Raw genomic sequence first — 16,200 nt, 5'->3', positions numbered from 1 at the left:
CTTCTTCGTCAAGACCCTGAATGAATGGTTTGATGCTCTTCATGTTCCTGGAGCAAGCAGATGCCACTGGGCTACACTAGCATGAGACAGGGACGAACGGAGGTTACTGGCGCCCGCTCGAGCAAATTGATGAGCAATAGGATGACAAGTGATACAAGTGATATTCCCCCCAGCCCCGGCTGAACCAGGTAGTGCTCAGGCCTATTCCTGGCTGTGCTCAGGAGTGACCCCTGGTGGTGCTCAGGGAACTGTAAGCATTGCTGCTGTGTCAACCAGAGCTGAAAGGCAACAGTATGCAGGCATATTTAACCCTGTAGACTCTCTCTCTCTCTCTGGCATCTTAAAAACTTATTATTTTTTGGAGTGGGGGCTCATATCCACTGGCTCTTGGCTCTTCCAGTTTAGTACTGGGGTTGCTCCTGGTAGTGCTTGGGGAACAGTGAGGTGCTGGGAGCTGAGTCTCCAGTATGCAGAGTCTACACTCAGTCTACACTTTCCAGCTCCAGGGAAAATTCAAGTTTTAAAGGCTTGATTTGTTCTATTCATTTCAGTGAATTTAAGGATTTCAAAATCTGGTAATATTTTTTAATAAATGTTTTTTAAATGTTTTAAAAAATTCGCTTTATTGGGCCAGAACAATAGGATAACAGGCAGAGCGCTTGTGTTGCACACGGCTGACCCAGGTTTGATCCTGGCACCCATATGGTCCCTCAAGCCCTGCCAGGAGTGATCCCTGAGCACAGAGCCAGGAGTAAGCCCTGACCACCACAAGATGTGGCCCCAAAACATAACAATTAAAATCTTTCTTTTTAGTAAATAATTTCCAATATTAGATTTCTGAGGGAAGGTTTGCCATAAAGAGGTAAGCACAAGAATCACATGTAAGGGTAAGAGATAATATGACGTATAAGACATTGTAGAACTTTGTGACTGAGCCTATGTATTTGTTTTTACCACCAAACATCAGGAGTTTTACAGACTGACATATGGCTTCCTTTAATGCTGGTAAATTTATATATATAATAAAAACTATGATTTTAAAATCCCCAAGTACTGGACTACAATTATGGTTTATATTTGAGTTCATGTGGCTAGAGATAGCACAGAAGTGAAGGCACTTGCCTTCACTTTTTGTGAAGTGTGGCTGACACCAATTCAATCTCCAGCCCTGCTTCCGGTCCCAGAACTGCCAAGAGTGACCTCTGACTACCCAGCGGGGATATCTGACCAGAGGCATGAATGAGCACTGAGTATAGGTGGAAGTGGCCCTCAAACTAAAACCAAACTGTATGTATGTCGTATACATATATGTGTGTATGCTTACATATTTTTTCATGGAAATTATTAAAGAATTTTAGTGTAATTGTTTCTGTCATCTATTTAAAACTTAAATTGTTCAAAATCATGATGTTGGGGCTGAAGCGATAGCACAGCAGGTAGTGTGTTTGTTTGCCTTGCACGCAGCCGACCTGTGTTCAATTCCCAGCATCCCATATGGTCCTCGGAGCACCGCCAGGAGTAATTACTGAGTGCATGAGCCAGGAGTAACCCCTGTGCATCGCTAGGTGTGATTCAAAAAACCAAAAAAAAAAAAAAAAAAGAATCATGATGTTTAATCAAAATAAAACTGCTTAAGCAAAACAAAAACCTGACTGTTAACACTTTAAAACATATACCCACACAAATGGTTCCTCTGCTCCTGAACAACCATGATCCCAGAGACCCACTAACTAATTTCAGCACCCACCGGCTTCTCGCAGAAATGCCTCTAGACTGTGAACTAAGCTACAGTCCAGTGCAGCCCTGGGAGGGGAAAGGTTTTTGTCTCTCGGCCTTTCCTTTCGGGGGCGGCATGGCAACCGCCATCTTTTAGACAGAGGTACGAGCTTGCAGTGATGAGACTTCTGGCAGAAATTTCTCTGGACTTAATTACTAAAATACCAGAAATCCAAAAGTGTGCGGCCGCTACTGCGGCTGCGTGACCACATATGCTCTTCATTCTCAGCAATGGAAAACAAATTATCAAATGATGCCTTTTCGGTAGGTCTGATTGTTGGGGGAAAATTCCAACAGTGAGTTTTCTGTCGAAATATTGAATGTAATCAAAGTAAAGAGAGAGTAAAGTGAAAATCATCTGCCACACAGGCAGGATTGGGGGAAGGATAGGGGTATACTGGGGTTCTTGGTTGTGGAACATGTGGACTGGTGAAGGGATGGGTGCTTGATCATTGTATGACTGAGACTTAAACCTGAAAGCTTTGTAACTGTTCTTATGGTGATTTAATAAAAAATAAATAAATAAAAAGTAGTAATTTTAAATATAACCCCCCCAAAACAAGACATACATTATTTTAGTTATAGCATTTAATTCTTTAAAATTATTAAAAGATAGACAATGGCACAGGTTTATCCCAACTTTATTTAAAATTTTAATTTCAAATGAAATATGTGACACTGTTATGTAAGAATACAATCAGAGATGGCAAATACCCTAATTCATTTTTCTATTTTGTTCAAGTCTCCAGGCACCAGTCAAATACCGAAGTCGTATAAAAAGTAGATCTTTGCCCATCTGTAGCCAGCTCCAAAATGGAACTAATTTAGAACCTGCAATTTAAAGATAATTAAAAACAAAACAAAACAAAACAAACTTAAACTCAGGGTTAAAATATATTAGTTCAAAAACTGTATTTTAAAAATCAGTCTACATGACCTTCGTGATAAGGAACCTTAACTTTTACAAGTACTGTAGTATGTGTACATGTAAGTGAAACATTCTATTTAAAATTTTTAAAAAATTTATTTGCTATACTTCGTGGTGCCTAGGTCTTTCTCCTGGCTCTGCACTCAGGGATCACTCCTGGTGGGGTTTGAAGACTCGGGTTTAACCTGAGCCAGTTGTGTGCCAAGGCAAGCAAACAAAACTTACCATGCTGTTTCTCTGGCCCTGGAACATTGAATTTTATCTGCATATTTAACAATGAGTTTGGTCATGTTTTACATGTTATTTTTCAGTGTCCTTAAACTAGAAATTTAGGTACTCTTCTAGTTGTAAGTATAGATAAATAATCTGAGATAAGAAATTGTGGACCGGGGCCAGAGTGATAGTACAGTGGGGAGGGCATTTGCCTTGCACATGACCAATGCAGGTTTGATCCCTGGCATCCCATATGATCCCCCGAGCACTGTCAGACAAAATTCCTGAGTGCAGAGCCAGGAATAACCCCATGAGCATTGCTGGGTGTGACCCAGAAAGAAAAAAAAAGAGAAAAGAAAAGAAAGGAAGAAATTGTGGACAAAAATCCCAATTTCTGTTTCAATTCTCTTCCAAGACTCTCAATCAGGTAAACAGTATCTTACACACACCATATCTTACTAATAGTTGCTTAATTACCAAAACCAGTTTAAGTACATGAAATTTGCCTCCGTTGCATGTTTTAAAAACTTATACTCCTTGATTTTATCCTTTAGAATTGTTTTCAACCAAACCACAAACAGAAATTTTTGCCATCTCCAGCAATTTTCAGGTCAGGTAACTGGGGTGTTGGGTAAAATGACATGGCCAAGATCATATTCTAATCACTGCTGAGCTAGCACCTTTCTCTTTTTATCTACACTCAATCTGGACTGGACTGAGGTATAATTAACAAATGAAATGGAAATATACTTGGCGTGTACAGTGTGATGGTCTGATTTACATGGATGAAAGAAACATCTTCAAAGTTGAAGTTCACTTCAAAGTGACAAGTTTCTTGAAATGAAGCAAAACTTGGTGGCTCTAAATTGTGAACATCTTAGAGGACCTTTGAATGAGGGGGGAGTAACTGTAGATGGCCGACGGTTCTGGGAATGCCTAACAAGCAAGTGTTCACTGAGTGCTGGTTAATAACAAATAAAACAACATATAAACAACTGATCACACATAAGAGATTTGGTGAGGTAATGTCTCCTGAGGAGTTGGAAAGATAGGACAGGGTGAAGACAGCATGGAGCTGATCCTACTTGGATCCCCAGCACGAGGGCTCTCCAAGCACTGATAGAGGCAACCCTGGAGAGACCCAGCACTAAGAGGGTGGCAGGAGTCCCTGACGTCGAGGGGCTTGAGCAGCATCACCCCCGAGGGACTTTGCAGTGAAATGCTGACCTGGCTGGCCAACAACTGCGTGTAGGGCCCCAGGCTCCAGAGTGTTCCCAGGGAGCCTTCCTTAGACCCAGCCCCGACCCCCCGAGAAAAGACTACTTTTCATATGAACTCAGTCTAATGGTGAAAAATAAAGTTCATCCTCAGACTTAGGACATTTTGTCTAGACCTCACTGTTCAAGGTACCAGAACCCTAATTAAATGTTTGAGTCACATTCAGAGCCACATGTTTGAATGCTCATGTGCCCCCTACCTACTGTTATAGGGACAAATGTAAGAGGCTGAAAATCTCGTTACCAAGCTGAAGAGACTATACAGGGCAGGGGTTGAAGCTCTTGCCTTGCATGTAGCACAGCGATAACACAGCGGGTAGGGCGTTTGCCTTGCAAGCGGCCGACCTGGGTTCGATTCCTCCATCCCTCTAGGAGAGCCTGGCAAGCTACCAAGGGTATCCTGCCTGCACGGCAGAGCCTGGCAAGCTACCTAGGGCCTATCTGATAAGCCAAAAACAGTAACAACCAGTCTCACAATTGAGACGTTATTGGTGCCCGCTTGAACAAATCGATGAACAACGGGAAGACAGTGCTACAGTGACAGTGCCTTGCATGCAGCTGACCCTGGTTTGATCTCTAGCACCCAATACCTGGGCCCAGAGCCAGGAGTAAGTCTTGAACACAGCTGGGGTGGCCTACATAACCCCCTTGCCAAGTGATTTTTAAAGTTGCATTACTATAATGACAATGGTGGAGGGTAATTCACACTCAAGAACATAAATATTTATGTTCTTAAATAAACATAAACATAAATATTTAAATATTTATGACACGATTATACCTATGATGCCTGAATACAATAAAATAATTTTAAAATTAAGATAGTAGAGGCAGACAAAAATACTAATACAATAAAATAACATTTCCTCACTATGTTCATTATTTCCACTGTCAAAAGAAACCCCTTTACTGGTTTGAATATCTATAGCAGCTTTCTTATGAAAACATGATTACAAAAGCACTTCGTTCTCAGGATTTATATCCTGTATTATTCATCAGGGGCAAATATCGTCATTCTACAAATCAGGAATTTGAGTAATTTATAATTTATATCAGAACACAACCTTTATAATGCAAACAAGCTAAATCAGAAATATGAAACATATCCTTTTTTGTTTGCTTTTTGGGCCACACCTGGAGATGCTCAAGGGTTGTACCTAGCTCTGTGCTCAGGGATTAGTCCTGGTAGTGCTCAGGGGACCATACAGGATGCTGAGAATTGAACCCAGGTTAGCCACATGCAAGGCAAGAGCCCTGTCCAGTGTGCTATAGCTCCAGCCCCAATATGAAACACATTCTCATCTTTCCCTACTTTAACTTTCACTGAAGCTTCATTGGGCATGGACAACTATAAAGAGTAACAGAGATAATGATCACAGCCCTGAGCAGCCCAATTCTCCTTGCTCCAAGTCACTATTATGAAAATTAGTGAAGTTTCTAGATACTCTGATTCACTCTATAAGACTCCACATTTGGTACATTTTCAGACTGGCTCTTAATCTTGTCCTTAATATCTGAGGTTACACAGCAATCATGGTTTCTGTGACAATGACACTGCAAGAAGGGCCCTACCCCCTGAGAGAGGTGACTCTTAAAAAATGTCTCCTGTTGAGGGCAGGAGGAGATAGCACAGTGGGGAAGGCATTTGCCTTGCATGCGCCCAACCTGAGTTTGATCCCTGGCATCCCTTATGGTCCCCTGAACACTGCCAGGAGTAATTCCTGAGTACAGAGCCAGGAGTGACCCCTGAGTAGCACTGGGTGTGCCCCCCATCATCCTCAAAGTTCACTCTATTGGTTAGTGAACTATGTCCATTCTGAATTTACTTTAGGCAAAGGAGACTCTACATTTAAAACACACCCAGCCAGCACTGCCTATACTTTCCTGAAAAGGATTCAAGATTTATGATAAATAGCACTTTTTTTTTTTTTCTTTTTGGGTCACACCCGGCGATGCACAGGGGTTACTCCTTGCTCTGCACTCAGGAATTACTCCTGGCGGTGCTCAGGGAACCATATGGGATGCTGGGAATTGAACCCAGGTCGGCCGCGTACAAGGCAAACACCCTACCCGCTGTACTATCCCTCCAGCCCATAAATAGCACATTATTATAGAACTCAAAAGACCACTACATTTCTTGGGGGGAGGTGGGCTCCCCAAAACTCTGGGCTCAGCAGTCACTGTGGTGCTCACAGGCAGCAGTATCAGATGCCATCAGGATTACACCTGGCAGTGCTCGGGTAGGGTCAGGAATCAAACTTGAGACCTTGTGCATGCCATGGCTCATGCTCTAGCCCTTTGAGGACTGCTTCAGTTTCTGTATGTTTTTAAATATAAGAACAGAGAGCAGCAAAATACTGGCTCTGAGGGTCCCAAAAATGGAACAGCTGGGGCTGGATCGATAGCACAGCCGGTAGGGCATTTGCCTTGCATGTGGCAGATCTGGGTTTGATTCCCAGCATCCCATACGGTCCCCTGAGCACTGCAAGGAGTAATTCCTGAGCGCAGAGCCAGGAGTGACCCCTGTGCATGGCGGGGTGTGACCCCAAAAGCGGAAAAAAAAAAAAAGGAACAGCAGGTGGTCTGCGCTGTTCAAAGTTGACCCTTGAAGCACAGCATGTGATCCCTGAGGGCAGAGCTAGGAGTAAGCCCAGAGCATAAACAAAACAAACCAACAACCAAAATTGGCTCTGATTGCTTGGAGCAAAACAACTCTATTTCTAATTTAGTTCTGCATGGTGGTTTGTTGATCCCCAACATTCAACTGAGTAATGAAATCGTACAATATTTTTAAAACAGGTGATGCAAACGATCCAGTTTATCTCTGAAGAAGTTGGATGTCAATCAATACTCTGAACCTCAGATCCCTGTGTTCCCGCTGACTATGGCAAGTTTCTCAATTCCCTGGGTGGAAGGGGGGGGCTGGCTGAAGACCCCAAAAAAGACAGCATAAAAGAGAGGAAAAGGGCTGGTGGGACTGTGGAGTTCATGCTCGGAGTCAAGACAGCTGGAAGGCCCTGTTGGGGCAGGGGGACCCGGTGACTCGCAACCCTACTGGGCAGCCATGCTCTGTGACATCCCCCTAAATCAGCTGGAACATCAGCAAGAGACTCACCTTCAATTTCAGTCCAGTTGACAGCAATTTCTGCTACTGGGATTTTAAAGAACTGTGCTATATAAAGCAGTTCTACATCAAATGCCCTGAAATAGAAAATATATTGATAATTTATTTTTTACCAAAATGACAAATAGAGTGCAATTAAATATCTCTCTTGGCAAGTTTTAAAGATGGCATGCCAGAAGTAAGTCCTCATTATAAAAGTGAAGATCAGATTCACAAAAGGTCAAACAAAAGGTAACTAGTTCAGAAGCTTCAAGGTAAAGAAAATGATTTGCTGCATACAGCATAAATTTTTTTTCCTTTTTTCTGGGTCATACCCAGCGATGCACAAGGGTTACTCCTGGCTCATGCACTGAGGAATTACTCCTGGTGGTGCTTGGGGGACCATATGGGATGCTGGGAGTCGAACCCGGGTCGGTCGCATGCAAGGCAAACGTCCTACCTGCTGTGCTATTGCTCCAGCCCCCACAAAGCATAAAAATTAAGAAAAAATAGTGTCCCTCTCACAGCTTAGAAACTCCCAGAGGTAGTAATAGTCTCTTGTACAGAAAGAGAAATTTTAATTCTAGAAATGTTTAAGATTTGACTCTTCAATTCCAGACTGTGCAAAGTACAGAACTGGTAGTATTTTCAGCTACTCAGGGAGTTGGTCAAACAGTGCCCTGAGCACCCCAAGAAGTGTCTTTTTGACTGCATTCTCTTACCACCCCTGGGGATTTCCCACTTCCCCATCTGTGCTTGGCAATTCTGTTCCGGCAGTGTAGCACTAGAGTTGCCTAATCTGAAGCTCTTCTTTGGGGACAACTAGAGACAAACACAGGACTGAAATACACTGTTTTGTCTCAACCTGTACTCTATTACAATGCTCACTTTATTGTCCCCGTGCCTTTCTTAAAAGACGTCCTCTGTTAGCCCCATGGTTTCAGTTCCATCTGCTTTTCCTACAGTTTTTGAATCTCATCTCACTGAGACATTTTCCTTGATTTGCCTATAAAATTCCTTGGTACCAGCTTCTTCCTTCCTTCCCGACATGAAGCTCTGAAGAGAAATACCATACTATGAAGCCTTCTTCATCCTCTTTTGACCATCTCTAAACAGTTCCTTCACTGTTTTACATTCCTGAATCACTTTTTCAATCTCATATTCCAAACTCCTGGTCTTGGTTTCAAAGTGTGTGTGTGTGGGGTGTGTGTGTGTGTGTGTGTGTGTGCGTGTGCGCGCAACAAGGGGGGCTACAGTATCTTTGGGCCAGTGGTCACTCCTGCTGACAATTAGCCTGGCTGTGAAGGCGGCTTTGACTGCTGGGTGCTCCAGCCCTGCACAGTTTAGCACTGCTCTGGTGGGCAGGTGATGCTAAGATTCAAGAGGGCTAATGTATGTCACTTGGGGCCTCACTTACTGATGGAATGTGCTCCAGGTTTTTGAGCTATCTCTCTCCCAGGCTCTGATGAAAGCATTAATGCTACACACAAACAAGCAAAGAGGAGTAGCAGAAACAGAGCAGGAAAATAAGGAAAATAAAGGAAATAAAGGAGGCACCGTGCAAGATCTTGTAATGATAAATTAATAAAATAAAGATTTTTAAACAATGGATTCTGGAAAATAGGAATTATAAGCGGTTACAATTTTGAAAGCAGAAATGAAATTCAAAAAGAGGGTTAGATAATGACATTGTGGAAATTTCCTTAAAGAAAACAAAAAAAGAAAATATAAGTGGTGGAATGATATACATTGGGTAAGGTGCTTGCCTTGCATGTAGCTGACTTGGGTTAGATCCCTGGCACCATATACAGTCCCCTGAGGCCACCAGGAGTGATTCCTGAGTACCAAGTATGCCCTGGGCATTACTGGGTGTGGCCCAAAAACCAAAAGGAAAAAAAGGATAAAATTACAGAATCAGTAAGAGGTTTGTAAGAGAAAAAAATACAGAGGAGATTATCAAAGAAGTGATAAAAAGGTCATCTCTCAGGTGTTTTACCAGATTGAGATAGCCATTATTGAACAAAATACATGACAAAGAGCTAGAGCAAAATACATATTAAGAGCTAGAACTTGTTTCAAAACCCCGTGAAAAACAGCTTCTGAGGGAGGGTGGGGGTGGGGACTGGGGTGAGCACAAGTCATTAAAAAGAATAAAGATTTTCATTATAGCTGGGCTTTAACTTCTCCACAGACACACGGAATGCCAAACTCAACAAAACAATGCTTCCAAAATTCTAGGAAAAAATGTTTTCCAATCCATAAAAATTGCTTCTCTAGCTAACTATTAAACAAATGCAAAGTAAAATAAAGATACTTTCCCATATGCATTCTCTAGGTTGCTTATATTTTTAGGATTGAAATATAACAGTGTTATCAGATAACAGTGTTATCTGAGGATCTGCGCTAATAAAACAGAAGGGAGTGGGCAGTAAACCCAGGACATAAAGACAGAGAATAGGGGCCGTTCATAGAACAAGACTGAGAACAACTAAGGTCTGAGTCAATGAAATGTCCCTCAAAAAAATACATAAAGATACAACATACAAAATATATATAGTGTATCAGTAACTTTAAAAAACAATTCTTGGGCCACACTTAACAGGTACTCAGGATTTACTTCTGGCTCTACACTCAGGGATCACTCCAGGCAGTACTCGGGGAAACAAAGGATCCTGAGGATCAAAATCAGGCTGACTGCATGCAAAGCAAGTACTCTCCCATTGTACTATTGCACTGGGCCCAGAAAATGACTAAATTTAAAGTTTAACTTTTAACTAAAAAAAGTTTCAATGTAATTAAAATTACAATTTTGAAAGTAATTTTATTAAAAAAATTTAAATCTTAAAATTCAACTTAAGTTTTTTTCCATTAAAAGAACTGATAGAAAAGATATATTTGATGGGAAAAGGCTGAATAAAGAGAGAAAATTAAGCACAAAAGATTAGGTGCTTAAGGTGGACGGGGTTATCGTGGTTGAAAGGTTGGTTTACGGCAGGAGAAAGAACTATTCCTGAAAAAGGTAGAAAGAAAGAGGAAGCTTAAGGAAACCCTGAAAAGAAATGTTTTCAATGTCTACAGCTAAGGTAAGTATATAAATCCTGTTAAATTATAAAGATCCTTATTAAGTTCATATACATGTGTTAGTTTTTTTTAAGCCTAAATATTCTTCTAAAAGTATAAGTCTGCTTTTCATTACCTGGAATAATTGCTGTTTTATAAGATGTACTAGATATATTCCAGCTGGAAACCTACCATCGTTCAATATGCAGAGATGAAAACGTCCTCGAAGCTGCTTCTCGGGTTAGCAATTTGAACCCACACTGCGTGTCCCTTATTCCTTGGACACAAAGGAACCACACCAGAAAGTGGAAACCATACATGAGAAGAGAGCGGAAGTAAGAACGCTGAAAGACAAAATATGAATGATTTTTCCATCGGCCTTTAAAGGAGACACTGAAACCACTTGGCATAAACAACTGCATTTGGATATTTAATTGTATGGACAGATATGAACTCCCATGTTCCTTAACTCTACTAGCAAAGTGTCTTCTAGAAACTTTGAGGCTGCACACTGCCCTCCTCATGGGAGAGGCACTAGAGAGTAATGACTCATTGCTCAGAGATTTGAGTCACACAAAGGAACCTAGATGGTAGCTCTGAGTGCTGAGGGCTTTACCAGCAACAGTAATTCGGACCCGCTATGACCATCTTACCTGTATATTTTGTGCCTCTTTTTCTCCAAACACAGTTTCATTTTGGAAAAACTCAGGGCTTCACGTGAGGTAGGGCTTGGGAGAGACCATATGGATGCTGGGGATCAATCCCAGTTGGCCATGTGACAAGGCAAACTCCTTACCTACTCTACTATCTCCCCCCCATCAGTTTTATTAGTAAAGAACATAACATCTTATTATTCATAAAACAGTGCAAACTTTAAAAACAGATTCTCAATATCACTGTATTTAAGATTTTTAAATTTAGCTCCAGGAGTATCCCCTGGCATTACTCAGGGATTACTGTTGGCTCTATGCTCAGGAATCACTCTTGGTCGAACCTGGGGGACCAGTCGGGGTGCCAGGGATCAAATCAAGGTCAGATGCATGCATGGCAAACACCAAACACTGTTGTAATATCTCTCCGGAAGAGCTTTTTAATAAGCTAGCATCTCTTAAAATTTTCTGTAATTAAGGTAATAGACTACAAAATGATACATTACATGTGTATACGCAGAAGAAACCTATTAAAAATCTACTAAAGAATATTTACTACCTTATACTATAAAGTAAGGATCTGTTCTCTTGGCTTTTGTTTTTCTAAACTGTAACCTGTAGTATCATTCTTTATTCACACAGTCTTTTCCTTCACCATCAGAAAGAAACATGAGTGAACTGGGGCAACATTGCAAAGTAGAAAAAGACACTGCACTGAGCAGCCTGACAGTCGAATCCTGGTTTCACCAATAACTTAGTAGTATGACTTGAGCAAGTTTCTCTGATTTATTCTTCTTATCCATAAAATGGGAAAGAAAATATCTCACAGAATTACTGCACAGATTAAATGAGAAAACATTACAGTCTTCAGCCAAATGCTTGACAGAGGAAGTAACGGGAACTCAATAAATGTTTTCTATAAAGAGATGTTTAAAAATGTATATTAGTCTCCTGACCACAATTTCACTTGTGTAAATAGTAGAGCAGAAAGGAAAGGAAGAATAAAATAAGTTATTCATGAGCATATGAGAATCTCAGGTTTTTAAAAGGACCCAGCACTTCTCTCTTCTCACCCACAATCATGACTTTTGTTTGATGATACAGATGTCTCACCTCGCTAAGCAGACAGGGCAGGAGCCTCATCTTAAAAACACTGCGGGATTTCACGACAGCATGCCCAGGGCCTTCCACATAAAACACTGGCAATTAATATTGGGTGACTGATTAAACCTCCAAAAGAACATTTATGCTTAGGAAAGGAACACATAGAAATTGAAAAATGGAAAAAAATTAAAAGGTAGAAAAATAATACCTATCAACTGTTCTCCTTGAGTTTTAATATGACTTAAGAGAGCTTATGTTATCAAATCACAAAATTCATGACATCTGACATCTCTTGCTGCGTGTTAATAGAAGATTTTAGTTTTTTTTATTAAAAAAAATCAGGAACAACGTGGGCTGGAGCGATAGTACAGCAGGTAGGGCGCTTGCCTTGCATGCGGCTGACCAGGATTCGATCCCCGGCACCCCATATTATGGGTACCCTGAGCAACACCAGGAATAATTCTTTCTTTCTTTTTTTTTTTTTGCTTTTTGGGTCACACTCCTGGTTCTGCACTCAGGAATTACTCCTGGTGGTGCTCAGGGGACCATACCGGATGCTGGGAATCAAACTCGGGTTGGCTGAGTGCAAGGCAAACGCCCTATCTGCTGTACTATTGCTCCAGCCCCCAACACCAGTAATAATTCTTAAGAGCCAAGAGTAACCCCCAAGCACTGTGGGTTGTGATCTGACGAGCCAAAAAACAACCCCCCAACCAAATCCAATGTGTTCATACAACTGATGAGATATCTTCTATGCATTTTTTCTTTGTCTTTTTTTTTTTTGCAACACACTCTGAGGAGCTCAGTGGCTCTTCCTGGCTTTGTGCTCAAGAGTGACCCCTGATGGTTTGTGCATGTGCCTGTAGATGTGTGTGTGTGGGGGGGGGAGGGGGGGTGGAGAGGGATTCAAACTTCGGGTGGCCATATGCCAGGCAAGCACCTTACCTCCATACTATATCTCTAGCCCAATTTATTTGCCTTCTAACATTTAAAAGCATTAAAAGCAAAAATATCTAGTTTACAAAACATCTAAAGATAAATAGGATAAACAGTTAATGTAAGAAGTTAACAAAGTTAGAAAGAAAAAGAAAAAGAAAAAAAGTAAAATAAAAAAAGAAGTTAACAAAGTCAGAAGCATATTATGAAGTTCTGAAATAAAATTTAAAAGCAAGAAGAAAAAAGACATTTAGTACTTTAATCTTAATTATTTCTTGAATGCTCATGAAGGCAAAAAAGGTGAAATTCAAAATGACTAGAAGTTTTATTATTTTGTTTGGGGGCCAACACCAGTTGTACTCAAAGCTCACTCGTGGCTCTGCACTCAAGGATCACTTCTAGCAGGGCTTAGGAAACTATATGGGTGTCAAAGATCGAATCACTGTCAGTCATCTGCAATGCCCCACCTGCTAAACCAGCTCTTCAGGTCCATAGTTGAAAGACATCATCAGACTTAAGCAATATTTGTTAAGGAAAAACTAAAGATATCAAATAAATGTAAAATTAGTTCTATTTTGAGTCTTTTCTAAATGACACATTCAAATATACTCATACACCGTAAACACTGTTGTTCTAACTACCTTACAGATCACATGGAAACATAAACACATGTAAGGAAGCTACAAGATTCCACAGGTGTTAGAATACAAATATGTCTGTCCTCCAAGACAGAAGCAGGGGGTGGCATTATAAACTAAGGATATGAATCAAAGTATTTTGGAATGCTATGTCTGAAAACTATACAAGTATGTGATTAAGGCTACTTGATGTTTATACTTTCCCCACAAACTGTTCAGCATGCACACCCAAGGATTGGCTCCCATCTGCACATGGGTTCACAGACCAGCAGTTGTAACCATTCTGGGAGACCTTTCTAGGTGGGTGGCAGGGCCATAGATTGAAGATTGAAAACCACCGACCCAGAGCACATCAGAGAAACCCAGAGTGGTGCAGAGACGGTAGGCATGCCATGGTGTCTCAGGCATGTTGGATCGGCGTCTGGCTGCTTGGAAATGACCTTCTATAGGAAACGTAAAGGTCTGTAAGAATCATCTAGATTTGAAACAGGCCCACAAGAGTCTCTGTGGGAGTCAACTGCTGGTCTAAGATGCAGCATCAAGAAAAGTCTGCCTGCATCATGCCTGAACGGGACTGTGATTTTAAAGAAAAGATCTTTTGCAATTTAAGTCCAAGTCTACATTCTTCTATATTAATTTCTAAATGTATCAACCCTTCAAAAAATTACAAAATTAAAAAACTTATCTTCCTTTAAAAAAGTTATGCCTCACTTTTATAAGATTAGTTGCAAAAACTTATCTTTTGCTTCTGTCTATGTAAAAAGGGGGAATAGCCTCTGTTGGTTTGTGCCAGTGAAAAGTCTCACCTGAGCGATTGATTCTTTTTCCAAATGTGCTCGAGATCCACATGCAATAGCCATTTGATCCTGAGAAGCAACAGAACACAATTTCAGTATCATCATTAATAAAAATATTTATTTCCAATGTGACCATCTCATGACTCAGGAAAAGGTTTTACACATTTAGTTTCATTTTGGGGCCACATTTGGTGGTGCTGTGGGACCATATTTGGTGCTGCGGTTAGAACCTGGGTCAGCTGCATACAAGTCAAGGGCCTCCCACATGGTATTATCTCTGCGACCCCACATCACATACTTTAAAGACCTGATGAGGAGTTGAGAATATGCAGAGCTGTTCAGAAGCCTTTGTGGGGCTGGGACACAGATGGAGTGGGAAGTGTAGGCAGTGTCTGGGTTTACTGGGCTGATAATGGAACAATGACTACCGATCATTTATTTGCCTATCATTCTTCCAAGAAGTGTTAAATAATAAATATCCATTAAAATTCTTAATAATGAAGTTCAAGGGCATGGTATGGTGCTTGCAACTAACACTGGTTTAATACCAAGCACTACCAGGGTTCACTGAGCAGAGAGCCAAGAATGGCTCCTGAACACTGTAATCTCTCTCCCAGAAATGAAATAAATGGAGTTCAAATTAATTCAAGTGAGTTGTGCTACTCTGAATTAGCTGTTCTTGAAGTATTACTAACAGATCAGGATTTCTTAAAAATTTTTGTTAAATAATGGCAAAAGACCTCAAAGTGGCTATAGAGCAAATCAGAGTTCTTGGGGATGACTTCAAGAGGAACAACATAAGAATCATTGGAGTACCAGAAGCACAGGGAAGTTATCCCAATGAAAAACACACAGAGAAAGACATCATTGCTAAGAAATTCCCAGAGCTGGAGAAGGCAGGCATCCAGATCTAAGGAGTCAGAAGAGTACCAGCAAAAAGAAACCTGAATAAAAAGACTCCAAGGCATATCAGTCAGAATGACGAATGCGGTGGATAGAGACACAATTCTGCAAGCAGCAAGGTCAAAGAAGGAAATCACATACAAAGGATCACCCCTCAGATTTACAGCAGACCTATCAGAGGAAACCCTCCGAGCCCGAAGACAATGGTGGGACATAGTGAAAAAACAACGAAATGAACGCCTCACCAACAATACTTTATACAGCTAAACTCTCACTCAACTCGAAGGAACCATACACTATTTCTTGGATAAACAACAGCTCAGGAACTTCATAGACTCAAAACCAAACTTAAAAGAAGGACTAAAGGGGCTATTGTAAGTCAAGGAAGAACCCCACAAGAACAACTAACCCCACAGAAAGATGACACAAAACGCCATGACAATAATTTCTCTCAATGTCAATGGCCTAAATGCACCAATTAAGAGACATAAAGTGGCAAAATGGATTCGGAAACTAAACCCAACATTCTACTGCCTGCAAGAAACACACTTGAACAGTCAGGGCAAACACAGACTCAAAGTCAAATGGTGGAAAACAATCCTGCAAGCAAACAACTCCCTCAAGAAAGCTGGGGTGGCAATATTAGTATCTGACAACATAGATTTCAGGTTGAAAAAGATTAGAAGGGACAACGAAGGTCACTTCCTATTTATCAAGGGATATGTGCAACAGGAAGAAATCACACTCTTAAACGTATATGCACCTAATGAGAGACTGGCTAAATACTTAAAACAACTCCTGACAGACGTTAAGGA

At 40.9% G+C, this 16,200-nt stretch overlaps 1 protein-coding gene across 3 annotated transcripts in view; it reads right to left on the bottom strand.

Moving 5' to 3' along the window:
* Window positions 1–2,400: 2,400 nt before the first annotated feature.
* ALG5 (ALG5 dolichyl-phosphate beta-glucosyltransferase) overlaps window positions 2,401–16,200 on the bottom strand; it is a 37,216-nt gene continuing 23,416 nt past the window's right edge. For all 3 annotated transcript variants that reach the window (XM_055123913.1, XM_055123916.1, XM_055123921.1), the window contains 4 exons: window positions 14,492–14,551; window positions 10,550–10,701; window positions 7,310–7,395; window positions 2,401–2,607 (listed from right to left, as the gene is read on the bottom strand). In XM_055123913.1, the coding sequence (XP_054979888.1) occupies window positions 2,492–2,607; window positions 7,310–7,395; window positions 10,550–10,701; window positions 14,492–14,551 (414 nt within the window). In that variant the 3' untranslated portion in view covers window positions 2,401–2,491. The remainder of the gene's footprint in view (window positions 2,608–7,309; window positions 7,396–10,549; window positions 10,702–14,491; window positions 14,552–16,200) is intronic.

Source organism: Sorex araneus, chromosome 1 (assembly GCF_027595985.1).
Source record: "Sorex araneus isolate mSorAra2 chromosome 1, mSorAra2.pri, whole genome shotgun sequence".
Lineage (NCBI taxonomy): Eukaryota > Metazoa > Chordata > Mammalia > Eulipotyphla > Soricidae > Sorex > Sorex araneus.
Note: the sequence above shows the minus strand (reverse complement) of the source record. Positions and strands in the feature narration are given on the sequence as shown.